We start from the raw sequence: 14,685 nt of genomic DNA, 5'->3' as shown, positions 1-14,685 counted from the left end.
ACAACATTCACAACCTCCCTTCCTGTAAGCCCCACAGTAACGTGGCCTGCCTCTCTCTGCCAGCACTTAAGGGCATGGCCACAGCTGGCAGCAAGGAACACTGGTGAACGTGCCCTTTCAGCTGCACGGCAGCAGGTCCACACGAGAACTGAAGTTCTGTTACTGAGGAAGAAGAAGAGGACATTTGTACGTTGGGGGTAAGGAGGAGCCACCATCACCTGCACCTAATTCATAAAACAGCTATCACTATTTAAACGCGGGGCATGCTCAGCACAGTCTGACAGGATATTGGGGTGTCCAGAAAGATCACTGAGGATCCCCCAGATTACAGAAAACCCAAGTGGGCCTTCTGGCCAATTCAACACTGGCCTTCTGGGTCTCTGTTCTCTAACCTTCTTTCCATCCTCCCTTTCCTTCCCTCCTTACTGTAGCTACATCCACCTTCTCCGGCAGCACCTCTTAATTTACCCATCCCATCAGCAATGCTGATGACTCCTGGATCCCAAATCCCCTTTTCATGATCATATATAATCTCGAAAGACACCTGAGTGCTTTGCATATACATATATTTTTTCCCGCCATTTAGCCATTTCTGTCATGATTATATATTATCAAGCAATAACTTGAAGTAAAATCATCACATTTCAGATCATCAAATTAAAGTTCATAACCGTCATATCAAGTTGATTTGGCTAGCATCTGTGTTGAAAATTTATAGGTAGAAATAAGTGTTGATTTTTACTGCTCTAACGGAAAAATGCTACTTAGCTTACTTTAAAATTGTTATGTCAAGCGGGGCACTTCTCACATTTTTAAATGACAACAAAAAATGGTGCTCCTTGGTAACTGAGGATCTGCTACCTCTGAGAGGCAGTATACGGAATAGGGGGGAGAAAAAACCGGCTTTGAGATTTCCCAGGTGGGCTAGTGTCTCAGACTCCTTGCTCCCAAAGCAGGGGGCGCTGGTTCAATCCCTGGTGAGGGAACTAGACCCCACGTGCCTCAACTAAGAGATCCTGCGTGACACAACCAAGACTGGGCAGACAAATGAATATTTAAAACAGCTTTCTGTGAGCTTTGTTGACGCTGCTTTAGAGAAAAAAAGAAAAAATCAGTGTATACGATGTTTCTGAGTGGTCACGGAGAGCGTTTTAGCCAACAGCGTGGGAGCCTATGCCTGCCAATAATGCTTGTGCACGTGGCTAATAAAGAGAGCTCAACTTGGACAAGACAGACCACTTAGAGGTTCTCCGTCTCTGCCTCTGCATGACCTCATCCAGTGACTCAGCCTCACTTTTCTCAACTGCCCCTTCTAGACAATCATCCCAGGGCACACTGGTTTGGCCAGGAAGCCTATGAGAAGCACAGAAAAGGGCTGGGATGGCCAGGAAAGCTCAGAGGAAGAAAATCATGAGGCCTCACAAGGTCCAAATACCGACAGATCCCCAAACACATTAGCCAAGAGATTTGTACAAATCGATTCCCTGGTTTTGAGACCATCTGCTCACTGAGCATAGGCCTTCTGCAGGCTCTTCAAAGTGAGTGAACCAATGACAGCTATTAAAACGCTTTTCATGTACACATTTAAAAATGAATTCATACATATCACATGTCTATAAAATAAACAGCATTACTCATCCATGAATATGTGCCTGATTTTGAGTAGGTGCTACACAGTGTATGGTAATGCAAAATATATATCTGTAGTGCGTGTTACATAGCTACTGTGTCTGGGACTTCCCTGGTGGCCCAGTGGCTGAGACTCCAAGCTCCTAATGCACGGGCCATCATGGTTTCAGTCCCTGGTTGGGACCTAGATCCCACAAACCCCTGCTAAGAGTTCCCATGCTGTAATTAAAAGATCCTGCGTGCTGCAACAAAGACACAGAGGAGTCAAATAATATTTAAGTAAATGGGGGCACTCGTGGTCAAGAACCTGCCTGCCAATGCAGGAGACTTAGAGAGTCGCAGGTTTCGAGTCCTGGGTCGGGAAGATCCCCTGGAGGAGGGCACGGCAATGCTCTCCAGTATTCCTGCCTGGGAAATCCCATGGACAGAGGAGCCTGGTGGGCTACGGTTCATGGGGTTGCAGAGTCAGACATGACTGAGCGACTCAGCACACACACAGATAAACAGCCACTGTGTTTGACCGTAAAACGCTTATCTCTGGTGTGCATTAAGTAGACGCTGTGTCTGGTTATCATTGTGTGCGCTGGTGTGCAGGCTATGGAAGAGCAGGTTCAGACAGGATGGTGAAATTTTATAGCACAAACATGTTTTGCAGGATGCAGAAGGAAGCTGGCAGAAGTGACTTCGGGCAGCGTGGACAGCAGAGAGCAGGCGGGAGTTCACTCAGTTCAGTTGCTCAGTCATGTCCGACTCTGTAGCCCACCGGGCTCCTCTGTCCATGGGATTCTTCAGGCAAGAACACTGGAGTGGGTTGCCATTTCCTTCTCCAAGAGGACGTTATTAAAGAAGTGTGTTGCCGAGGCTTGATTTGTGACCCAAGGTGTGATCTGAAATTGAAATCGTATCAAGCATCTCTTCTGATACCAATGGTATGAGATCAGAAATTAATTACAGGGGAAAAAAAAGTGTAAAGAAGACAAACACGTGGAGGCGAAAGAATATGCCACTAAATGAATAACCCATGGATCGGTGAAGAAATCAAAGAGGAAATCAAAAAGTATCCGGGAATACGTGACAACAAAAAGCAAGATGATCCAAAACCTACGGGATGCAGCAAAACCAGTCCTAGAAGCAAGTCTGTGGCTGCTGCTGCTGCTGCGCCTAAGTCGCTTCAGTCGTGTCTGACTCTGTGCGACCCCATAGACGGCAGCCCGCCTGGCTCCCCCGTCCGTGGGATTCTCCAGGCAAGAACACTGGAGTGGGTTGCCATTTCCTTCTCCAGTGCATGAAAGTGAAAACTGAAAGTGAAGCTGCTCAGTCGTGTCCGACTCTTAGCGACCCCATAGACCGCAGCCTACCAGGCTCCTCCGTCCGTGGGATTCTCCAGGCAAGAGTACTGGAGTGGGGTGCCATTGCCTTCTCCAGTGCATGAAAGTGAAAACTGAAAGTGAAGCTGCTCAGTCGTATCCGACTCTTAGCGACCCCATGGACTGCAGCCCACCAGGCTCCTCCGTCCGTGGGATTCTCCAGGCAAGAGTACTGCAGTGGGGTGCCATTGCCTTCTCCAAGTCTGTAGCAATACTATCCAACCTCAAGAAACAAGAAAAATAGAGAACAACCTAACTTTACACCTAAAGCAACTAAAGAAGGAACAACAACAAGAATCAAACTTAGGAGAAGGCAAGGAATCATAAAGATTAAATAAATAAAATAGAAATGAGGAAAACAATAGCAAAGGTCAATAAAACTACAGGCTGGTTCATTGAGAAGATAAAGAAAATTGATAAACCTTTAGCCAGACTTCTCAAAAAAAAAAAAAAAAGGCACAGGACCCAAATCAATAAAGTTACAAATGGAAAAGAAGAGTTACAACAATGCAGAAATACAAAGGATCATAAGAGACTACTACAAGCAACCATATGCCGATAAAATGGACAATCTGGAAGAAACTGACAAATTCTTAGAAAAGTACAATCTTTCAAGACTGAACCAGGAAGACACAGGGAATATGAACAGACCAATCAAAAGGAATGAAATTGAAACTGTGATTGAAAAATCTTCCAATAAAACAAAAGTCCAGGACCAGATGGCTTCATGAGCGAATTAAATCAAACATTTAGACAAGAACTAATATCTATCCTTCTCAAACCTTTCCAAAAAATTGCAGAGGAAGGAATACCCCCAAACTCATTTCATGAGGCCATCACCCTGATACTGAAACCAAAGATACTACACAAAAAAAGACAATAACAGGTCAACATCACTGATGAACATAGATGCAAAGGTCCTCAACAAAACACTAAAATCCAACAACACAGTAAAAGGATCAAACACCAGGATCAAGCAGGATCTTTCCCATGTATACAAGGACTCTTCAGCATATTCGAGTCAACCAATGTGATATAGAATATTAACAGACTGGCTTTTTTTTTTTCAATCCGGCACTGAGTGGTTCTTCGGATCATGTCTGGTGGCTCCGCGGATTATAACAGAGAACATGGCGGCCCAGAGGGAATGGACCCCGATGGTGTCATCGAGAGCAACTGGAATGAGATTGTTGATAACTTTGATGATATGAACTTAAAGGAGTCTCTTCTTCGGGGCATCTATGCTTATGGTTTTGAGAAGCCATCAGCTATTCAGCAGAGAGCTATTATTCCATGTATTAAAGGGTATGATGTGATTGCTCAAGCTCAGTCAGGTACTGGCAAGACAGCCACATTTGCTATTTCCATCCTGCAACAGTTGGAGATTGAGTTCAAGGAGACCCAAGCACTAGTATTGGCCCCCACCAGAGAACTGGCTCAACAGATCCAAAAGGTAATTCTGGCACTTGGAGATTATATGGGAGCAACTTGTCATGCCTGCATTGGTGGAACAAATGTTCGAAATGAAATGCAAAAACTGCAGGCTGAAGCATCACATATTGTTGTTGGAACACCAGGGAGAGTGTTTGATATGTTAAACAGAAGATATCTCTCTCCAAAATGGATCAAAATGTTCGTTTTGGATGAAGCAGATGAAATGCTGAGCCGAGGGTTTAAGGATCAAATCTATGAGATTTTCCAAAAATTAAATACTAGTATTCAGGTGGTGTTGCTTTCTGCCACAATGCCAACAGATGTGTTGGAAGTGACCAAAAAATTCACGAGAGATCCAATTCAAATTTTGGTGAAAAAGGAAGAATTGACCCTTGAAGGAATCAAACAGTTTTATATTAATGTTGAAAGAGAGGAATGGAAGTTGGATACACTTTGTGACTTGTACGAGACACTGACAATTACACAGGCTGTCATTTTTCTCAATACAAGGCGCAAGGTGAACTGGCTCACAGAGAAAATGCATGCCAGGGACTTCACAGTTTCTGCCCTGCATGGTGACATGGACCAGAAAGAAAGAGATGTTATTATGAGGGAATTTCGATCAGGGTCAAGCCATGTTTTGATCACTACTGACTTGTTGGCTCGTGGAATTGATGTGCAACAAGTGTCATTGGTTATAAACTATGATCTACCTACCAATCGTGAAAACTATATTCACAGAATTGGCAGAGGGGGTCGATTTGGGAGGAAAGGTGTGGCTATAAACTTTGTTACTGAAGAAGACAAGAGGATTCTTCGTGACATTGAGACTTTCTACAATACTACAGTGGAGGAAATGCCAATGAATGTGGCCGACCTTATTTAATTCCTGGGATGAGATAGTTTTGAATGCAGAGCTCGCTGTTGCTGAATAGGTGATCACAACCTGCATTGTGCTTCTTTCTTTGGGAATATTTGAATCTTGTCTCAATGCTCATAACGGATCAGAAATACAGATTTTGATAGCAAAGCGACATTAGTCGTGAGCTCTTGTGAGGAAAGTCATTGGCTTTATCCTCTTTAGAGTTAGACTGTTGGGGTGGGTATAAAAGATGGGGTCTGTAAAATCTTTCTTTCTTAGAAATTTATTTCCTAGTTCTGTAGAAATGGTTGTATTAGATGTTCTCTATCATTTAATAATATACTTGTGGACTAAAAGATATAAGTGCTGTATAAAATCAGCCAATTATGTTAAACTAGCGTATCTGCCTTTATTGTGTTTGTCATTAGCCTGAATAGAAAGGCCTTTAAAATTGATTTTTTTTTTTTTAGCATTTGAATGCATTTTGTTTGGTATTATATTTATTCAATAAAGTATTTAATTAGTGCTAAGTGTGAACTGGACCCTGTTGCTAAGCCCCAGCAAGCAATCATCCTAGGTAGGGTTAAACCCTCAGTAAAATTGCCATATTGCACATGTCTTAATGAAGTTTGAATGTTAAATAAATTGTATACTCACTTTTAAAAAAAAAAAGAATATTAACAGACTGAAGAATAAAATGTGTATGATCATCTCAATGGATGCAGAAAAAGCTTCTCACAAAATTCAACACCAATTTATGATTAAAAAAAAAAGCTCCAGAAAGTGGGCACAGAGGAGACCTATCTCAACATAATAAAGGCCATATACCACAAACCCACAGCAAACACCATTCTCAATGCTGAAAAGCTGAAAGCATCTCCTCTAAGATCAGGAAGAAGCTAATGGTGCCCACTGTTACCACTATTAATTCAACATAGTTTTGGAAGTCCTGGCCAGAGCAATCAGAGAAGAAAAAGAAATAAAAGGGATCCAGATTGGAAAAGAAATAAGTATCATGTCACTGTTTGCAGATGACATGATCGTATATATAGAAAAACCTCAGAGGCCATGAGAAAACTACTAGAACTCATCAATGAGTGTGGTAAAGCTGCCGGATACCAAATTAATACACAGACGCCTCTTGCATCCCTACACGCTAATAACCAAATATCAGAAAGAGGAATTAAGGAAAGAATTCCATTTACCATCACAACAAAAAGAATATCTAGGAAAATCTACCTCAGGAGACAAAAGACCTGGACTCAGAAAGCTGAATACACCGAAGGAAGAAATCATGGATGATACAAACAGATGGAGAGGCATACCGTGTTCTAGGCGTGGAAGCATCAACACTGTGAAACTGACTATATTACCCAAAGCAATCCACAGATTCAGGGCAATCCCTGTCAGAAGACCAATAGCATTTTTTTCAGAGAATTAGAGCAAAAACGTTTACAGTTTGTATGGAAACACAAAAGACTCCAAATAGGTTCTAGGTTCATCCACCTCATTACAACGGACTCAAACGCATTCCTTTTTATGGCTGAGTAATATTCCATTGTGTATACGTACCACAACTTCTTTATCCATTCATCTGTCGATGGACAAGAGTGAAGTGTGTCAGAAAGAGAAAGATAAAGACTGTATTCTAATGGATATATACGGAATCTAGAAAAATGGTACTGAAGAATTTATTCACAGGGTAACAGTGGAGAAACAGACATAGAGAACTGACTTATGGACATGGGGAGAGGGGAGGAGAGGGTGAGATGGGGGGAAAAAAAAAGACTCCAAATAGCGAAAGCAATCTTGAGAAAGAAAAACAGAGACCTGGGGGAATCAGGTTCCCGAACCTCATACTCCAAAGCTACAGTAATCCAGACAGCATGGTACTGGTACAAAAACAGATCAATGCTACACGGTAGAAAGCCAGAGATAAACCCACACATCTATGGTCACCTAATCTACGACAAATAGACGGGGAAACAGTGGCAACGGTGGCTGACTTTATTTTTCTGGGCTCCAAAATCACTGCAGATGGTGACTGCAGCCATGAAATTAAAAGATGCTTACTCCTTGGAAGGAAAGTCATGATCAACCTAGATAGCATGCTAAAAAGCAGAGACATTACTTTGCCACCGTCTAGCCAAGGCTATGGTTTTTCCAGTGGTCATGTATGGATGTGAGAGTTGGACTATAAAAAAGCTGAGCACCAAAGAATTGATGCTTTTGGTTTTTTTTCCATTTATTTTTATTAGTTGGAGGCTAATTACATCATTGCAGTGGTTTTTGTCATACATTGAAATGAATTAGCCATGGATTTACATGTATTCCCCATCCCGGTCCCCCCTCCCACCTCCCTCTCCACCCAATCCCTCTGGGTCTTCCCAGTGCACCAGGCCCGAGCACTTGTCTCACGCATCCCACCTGGGCTGGTGATCTGTTTCACCCTAGATAATATACATGTTTCGATGCTGTTCTCTTGAAACATCCCATCCTCGCCTTCTCCCAGAGTCCACAAGTCTGTTCTATACATCTGAGTCTCTTTTTCTGTTTTGCATATAGGGTTATCGTTACCATCTTTCTAAAGTCCATATATATGTGTTAGTATACTGTAATGGTCTTTATCTTTCTGGCTTACTTCGCTCTGTATAATGGGCTCCAGTTTCATCCATCTCAGAACTGATTCAAATGAATTCTTTTTAATGGCTGAGTAATATTCCATGGTGTATATGTACCACAGCTTCCTCATCCATTCGTCTGCTGATGGGCATCTGGGTTGCTTCCATGTCCTGGCTATTATAAACAGTGCTGTGATGAACATTGGGGTGCACGTGTCTCTTTCAGATCTGGTTTCCTTGGTGTGTATGCCCAAAAGTGGGATTGCTGGGTCATATGGCAGTTCTATTTCCAGCTTTTTAAGAAATCTCCACACTGTTTTCCATAGTGGCTGTACTAATTTGCATTCCCACCAACAGTGTAAGAGGGTCCACTTTTCTCCACACCCTCTCCAGCATTTATTGCTTGTAGACTTTTGGATAGCAGCCATCCTGACTGGCCTGTAATAGTACCTCATTGTGGTTTTGACTTGCATTTCTCTGATAATGAGTGATGTTGAGCATCTTTTCATGTGTTTTTTTGCCATCTGTATGTCTTCCTTGGAGAAATGTCTGTTTAGTTCTTTGGCCCATTTTTTGATTGGGTCATTTATTTTTCTGGAGTTGAGCTGGAGGAGTTGCTTGTATATTTTTGAGATTAATCCTTTGTCTGTTGCTTCATTTGCTATTATTTTCTCCCAATCTGAGGGCTGTCTTTTCACCTTGCTTATAGTTTCCTTTGTTGTGCAAAAGCTTTTAAGTTTCATTAGGTCCCATTTGTTTATTTTTGCTTTTGTTTCTAAAATTCTGGGATGTGGGTCATAGAGGATCCTGCTGTGATTTATGTCAGAGAGTGTTTTGCCTATGTTCTCCTCTAGGAGTTTTATAGTTTCTGGTCTTACATTTAGATCTTTAATCCATTTTGAGTTTATTTTTGTGTATGGTGTTAGAAAGTGTTCTAGTTTCATTCTTTTACAGGTGGTTGACCAGTTTTCCCAGCACCACTTGTTAAAGAGGTTGTCTTTTTTCCATTGTATATCCTTGCCTCCTTTGTCGAAGATAAGGTGACCATAGGTTCGTGGATTTATCTCTGGGCTTTCTATTCTGTTCCATTGATCTATATTTCTGTCTTTGTGCCAGTACCATACTGTCTTGATGACTGTGGCTTTGTAGTATAGTCTGAAGTCAGGCAGGTTGATTCCTCCAGTTCCATTCTTCTTTCTCAAGGTTACTTTGGCTATTCGAGGTTTTTTGTATTTCCATACAAATTGTGAAATTATTTGTTCTAGTTCTGTGAAAAATACCATTGGTAGTTTGATAGGGATTGCATTGAATCTATAGATTGCTTTGGGTAATATAGCCATTTTGACAATATTGATTCTTCCAATCCATGAACACGGTATATTTCTCCATCTGTTGTGTCCTCTTTGATTTCTTTCATCAGTGTTTTGTAGTTTTCTATGTATAGGTCTTTTGTTTCTTTAGGTAGATATACTCCTAAGTATTTTATTCTTTTTGTTGCAATGGTGAATAGTATTGTTTCCTTAATTTCTCTTTCTGTTTTCTCATTGTTAGTGTATAGGAATGCAAGAGATTTCTGCGTGTTAATTTTATATCCTGCAACTTTACTCTATTCGTTGATTAACTCTACTAATTTTCTGGCAGAGTCTTTAGGGTTTTCTATGTAGAGGATCATGTCATCTGCAAACAGAGAGAGTTTCACTTCTTCTTTTCCTATCTGGATTCCTTTTACTTCTTTTTCTGCCCTGAGTGCTGTGGCCAACACTTCCAAAACTATGTTGAATAGTAGTGGTAAGAGTGGGCACCCTTGTCTTGTTCCTGATTTCAGGGGAAATGCTTTCAATTTTTCACGATTGAGGGTGATGCTTGCTGTGGGTTTGTCATATATAGCTTTTATTATGTTGAGGTATGTTCCTTCTATTCCTGCTTTCTGGAGAGTTTTAATCATAAATGGATGTTGAATTTTGTCAAAGGCTTTTTCTGCATCTATTGAGATAATCATATGGTTTTTATCTTTCAATTTGTTAATGTGGTGTATTACATTGATTGATTTGCGGATATTAAAGAATCCTTGCATTCCTGAGATAAAGCCCACTTGGTCATGGTGTATGATTTTTTTTAATATGTTGTTGGATTCTGTTTGCTAGAATTTTGTTAAGGATTTTTGCATCTATGTTCATCAGTGATATTGGCCTGTAATTTTCTTTTTTTGTGGCATCTTTGTCTGGTTTTGGAATTAGGGTGATGGTGGCCTCATAGAATGAGTTTGGAAGTTTACCTTCTTCTGCAATTTTCTGGAAGAGTTTGAGTAAGATAGGTGTTAGCTCTTCCCTAAATTTTTGGTAGAATTCAGCTGTGAAGCCATCTGGTCCTGGGCTTTTGTTTGCTGGAAGATTTCTGATTACAGTTTCGATTTCCTTGCTTGTGATGGGTTTGTTAAGATCTTCTATCTCTTCCTGGTTCAGTTTTGGAAAGTTATACTTCTCTAAGAACTTGTCCATTTCTTCCAAGTTGTCCATTTTATTGGCATAGAGCTGCTGGTAGTAGTCTCTTATGATCCTTTGTATTTCAGTGTGGTCTGTTGTGATCTCTCCATTTTCGTTTCTAATTTTGTTAATTTGGTTCTTCTCCCTTCGTTTCTTAATGAGTCTTGCTAATGGTTTGTCAATTTTGTTTATTTTTTCAAAAAACCAGCTTTTAGCTTTGTTGATTTTTGCTATGGTCTCTTTAGTTTCTTTTGCATTTATTTCTGCCCTAGTTTTTAAGATTTCTTTCCTTCTACTAACCCTGGGGTTCTTCATTTCTTCCTTCTCTAGTTGCTTTAGGTGTAGAGTTAGGTTATTTATTTGACTTTTTTCTTGTTTCTTGAGGTAGGCCTGTAATGCTATGAATCTTCCCCTTAGCACTGCTTTTACAGTGTCCCATAGGTTTTGGGTTGTTGTGTTTTCATTTTCATTCATTTCTATGCATATTTTGATTTCTTTTTTGATTTATTCTATGATTTGTTGGTTATTCAGAAGCGTGTTGTTTAGCCTCCATATGTTTGAATTTTTAATAATTTTTTTCCTGTAATTGAGATCTAATCTTACTGCACTGTGGTCAGAAAAGATGACTGGAATGATTTCAGTGTTTTTTAATTTACCAAGACTAGATTTATGGCCCAGGATGTGATCTATTCTGGAGAAGGTTCCGTGTGTGCTTGAAAAAAAGGTGAAGTTGATTGTTTTGGGGTGAAACGTCCTATAGATATAAATTAGGTCTAGCTGGTCCATTGTGTCCTTTAAAGTTTGTGTTTCCTTGTTCATTTTCTGTTTAGTTGACCTATCCATAGTTGTGAGTGGGGTATTAAAGTCTCCTACTATTATTGTGTTACTATTAATTTCCTCTTTCATACTCAGTGTTTGCCTTACATATTGCGGTGCTCCTATGTTGGGTGTATATATATTTATAACTGTTATATCTTCTTCTTGGATTGATCCTTGAATTGATGCTTTTGAACTGTGGTGTTGGAAAAGACTTTTGAGAGTTCCTTGGACTGCAAGGAGATCCAACCAGTCCATCCTAAAGGAGATCAGTCCTGGGTGTTCACTGATGTTGAAGCTGAAACTCCAATACTTTGGGCACCTGATGCAAAGAGCTGACTCATTGGAAAAGACCCTGATACTGGGAAACGATTGGGGGCAGGAGGAGAAAGGGATGACAGAGGATGAGATGGTTGGATGGCATCACCGACTCAATGGACATAGGTTTGGGTGAACTCCAGGAGTTGGTGATGGACAGGGAGGCCTGGTGTGCTGCGGTCCACAGGGGTGCAAAGAGTCGGACATGACTGAGTGACTGAACTGAACTGAATTTATGACAAAGGAGGCAAGAACATATAATGGAGAAAAGACAGTCTGTTCAGTCAGTGATAGTGGGAAAACTGGACAGCCCCATGCAAAAGAAAAAGATTAGAACACTTCCTAACGTCAAACAGAAAAATAAACTCAAAATCGATCAAAGACATATATTTAAGGCTGGACACTATAAAACTCTTAAAAGAAAATACAGGCAGATCACGATTTGACATAAATCACATTAAGATCTTTCTGACCCACCTCCTAGAAGACAGAAAATAAACAAAAATAAGCTAATAGGACCCAGTTATACTCAAAAGCTTTTGCACAGCAAACAAATTCATAGATAAGACAAAAAAACGATCCTTATAATGGGAGAAAATATTTGCAAATGAAGCAACTGACAAGGCATTAATCTCTAAAATACACAAACAGCTCATGCAGCTCAATATAAAAAAAAATCTGCGAACAATAAATGCTGGAGAGGGTGTGGAGAAAATGGAACCCTTTTACACTGTTGTGGAGAATGTAAATTGATGCAGCCGCTATGGAGAACAGTATGGAGGTTCCTTGAAAAACTAAAAATAGAACTACCACGTGATGCAGTAACCGCACTCCTAGGCATATATCCCAACAAAACCATAATTCCAAAAGACGTATGCACCTCCATGCTCACTGCACCACTATCTACAAGAGCCAGGACGTGGAAGCAACCTAGATGTCCGTCAGCAGAGGGATGGATAAAGAAGATGAGGTACACAGAGACGATGGAATACTACTCAGCCGTGAAAAGGGATGAAACAGTGCCACTGGCAGGACACGGATGGACCTAGAGACTGTCCCATAGAGTGAAATACCTCAAGAAGAGAAAAACACATATAAGATCCCTTACACGTGGAATCTAGTAAAATGGTACCGAAGAACTTATGTGGCAAAGCAGAAGTAGAGAGACAGACTTAGAAAACAATAATGTATGCACGCCAAGAGGAGAGGCAGCAATGTGGGATGACCTGAGAGACTGGGATTGACAGATCTACATGCCTGATACTGTCTCTAACATAGATAAGTAATGAGTGACTACTGGTGCAGCATAGGGAACTCGACTCAGCCTTCTGTGGTGACCTATGTGGGAAGGAAATTCAAAAAAGAGGGAATATCTGTAAACACACAGCTGATTCCCTTTGCTGGATGGCAGAACTGACACAGGGCTTCCCTGATGTGGCTCAGAGGTTAAAGCGTCTGCCTCCAATGCGGGAGACCCGGGTTCGATCCCTGGGTTGGGAAGATCCCCTGGAGAAGGAGATGGTAACCCACTCCAGTATTCTTGCCTGGAGAATCCCATGGATGGAGGAGCCTGGTGGGCTACAGTCCACGGGGTCGCAAAGAGTCGGACACGACCGAGCAACTTCATTTTGACTTTCTTCCCCTGATGGCCCAGGGGTAAAGAATCCTCCTGCCAGTGCAAGAGATGCAAGAGACACGGGTTCGATCCCTGGGTGGGGGAAGATCCCCTGCAGAAGGAAATGGCCACCCACTCCAGTATTCTTGGCTGGAAACCCACTCCAGTATTCTGGGCTGGAGAGTCCCACGAACAGAGGATCCTGGCGGGTCACAAAGAGTCGGACACGACTGAGCACACACATGTATGCGTAGAGCTAACACAACACTGCAAAGCAGCTATACTTCCATAAATTTTTAAATAGTCTTTTGCTTCGTTGCATATTAAAAATAAGGGTCAAGTTTTTTTTTTTTTTAACCAGATGAAAAAAGGAGGGCCCTACTCAATCATTCTCAATCATGAAATCTCAACTCTAGGGTCCCATGGCCCCTGCACTGGACTTTCTTTCTTCTGTGAAACAGAAACAAACCTATGAGACAAGAGTCACAGGAACAGAGTTGGAGCCCCCAGAATAATAACAATAATAATGGATCTTCCAAGAGGAAATGGATAACCACAGGAACCACGGATCCTGTGTCAGCTATAAAACTCTTACCTGCCCTTTGTACTCCACTGGTTTCAGTCCTGCATAGATGGGCACGAAGCTGCTGGCTAACAGGACCTGGTGGACAAAATCAAGAAACAGCTCGTGAAATGAGACAGCAACAAGCCCTACCATCTATTTCACACATCACCTACTAGCAGCTTACAATCATTTAAACACAAAAGTCTACTATAAAAATGAAATACAGTCCATGTGTTTCATGGGCACAGTGAAAGCAAAAGCGTTAGTAGCTCAGACATGCCCAACTCTTTGCAACCTCGTGGACTGGGGTCTTCCCAGGCTCCTCTGTCCAAGGGATTTTCCAGGCAAGAATACTGGAGTGGGTTGCCATTCCCTTCTCCAGGGGATCTTCCCGCTCCAGGGATTGAACCTGGGTCTCCCGTGTTGCAGGCAGAATTCTTTACCAAGTGAGCCACCAGGATGTACTTAAAACAGAAGAAAAGATTTTTCATTTCAGAAAAGACATTAAAGACATCGGCACAATTCATGTTCCTCTGACTCTATCGACTTCACCCGAGAAACACTGACACTTTAATGGTAGACGGCTGAGTCACTGAATAATTAAAGTCCAGTTCAGTTCAGTTGCTCGCTCAGTCCTGTCCGACTCTTTGTGATCCCATGGACGACAGCACACCAGGCCTCCCTGACCACCACCAACTCCCAGAGTTTACTCAAACTCATGTCCATGGAGTCGGTGATGCCATCCAGCCATCTCATCCTCTGTCGTCCCCTTCTCCTCCCAACTTCAATCTTTCCCAGCATCAGAGTCTTTTCAATGAGTCATCTGTTCGCATCAGCTGGCCTGTCAGGGAGTGTTTGACGGGAGGATTCCTGCGTGCTGTCTCTCATGAGTCCTCTGTCCCTCTTCAAGCAGAACAGCACGCTGCTCCCAGGGACTGAGGTCATTGTGTGAGGCAGGCTTGGGTCTCCTTTAGC

General features: G+C 41.8%; 2 protein-coding genes across 9 annotated transcripts in view; one reads left to right on the top strand and one right to left on the bottom strand.

Annotated features, from left to right (window-relative positions):
* The window catches only part of PNPLA4 (patatin like phospholipase domain containing 4), a 113,143-nt gene that overhangs the window by 75,234 nt on the left and 23,224 nt on the right, over positions 1–14,685 (bottom strand). For all 8 annotated transcript variants that reach the window (XR_011485869.1, XM_070462120.1, XM_070462116.1 and 5 more), the window contains exon 5: positions 13,741–13,806. Coding sequence is in view for 7 of the 8 variants with exons in the window: in XM_070462120.1 (XP_070318221.1) it covers positions 13,741–13,806 (66 nt within the window). In the remaining variant the exon portion in view is untranslated. The remainder of the gene's footprint in view (positions 1–13,740; positions 13,807–14,685) is intronic.
* LOC110148074 (eukaryotic initiation factor 4A-II) lies at positions 4,062–5,747 on the top strand. Its single transcript, XM_020909962.2, has one exon. It carries the CDS (start codon positions 4,093–4,095, stop codon positions 5,314–5,316), a length of 1,224 nt encoding a protein of 407 aa, XP_020765621.2. The 5' UTR covers positions 4,062–4,092; the 3' UTR covers positions 5,317–5,747.

This window comes from Odocoileus virginianus, chromosome Y (genome assembly GCF_023699985.2).
Source record: "Odocoileus virginianus isolate 20LAN1187 ecotype Illinois chromosome Y, Ovbor_1.2, whole genome shotgun sequence".
Classification (NCBI taxonomy): Eukaryota; Metazoa; Chordata; class Mammalia; order Artiodactyla; family Cervidae; genus Odocoileus; species Odocoileus virginianus.
The sequence above is the reverse complement of the archived record's forward strand: the minus strand, read 5'-3'. Positions and strand labels throughout refer to the sequence as shown.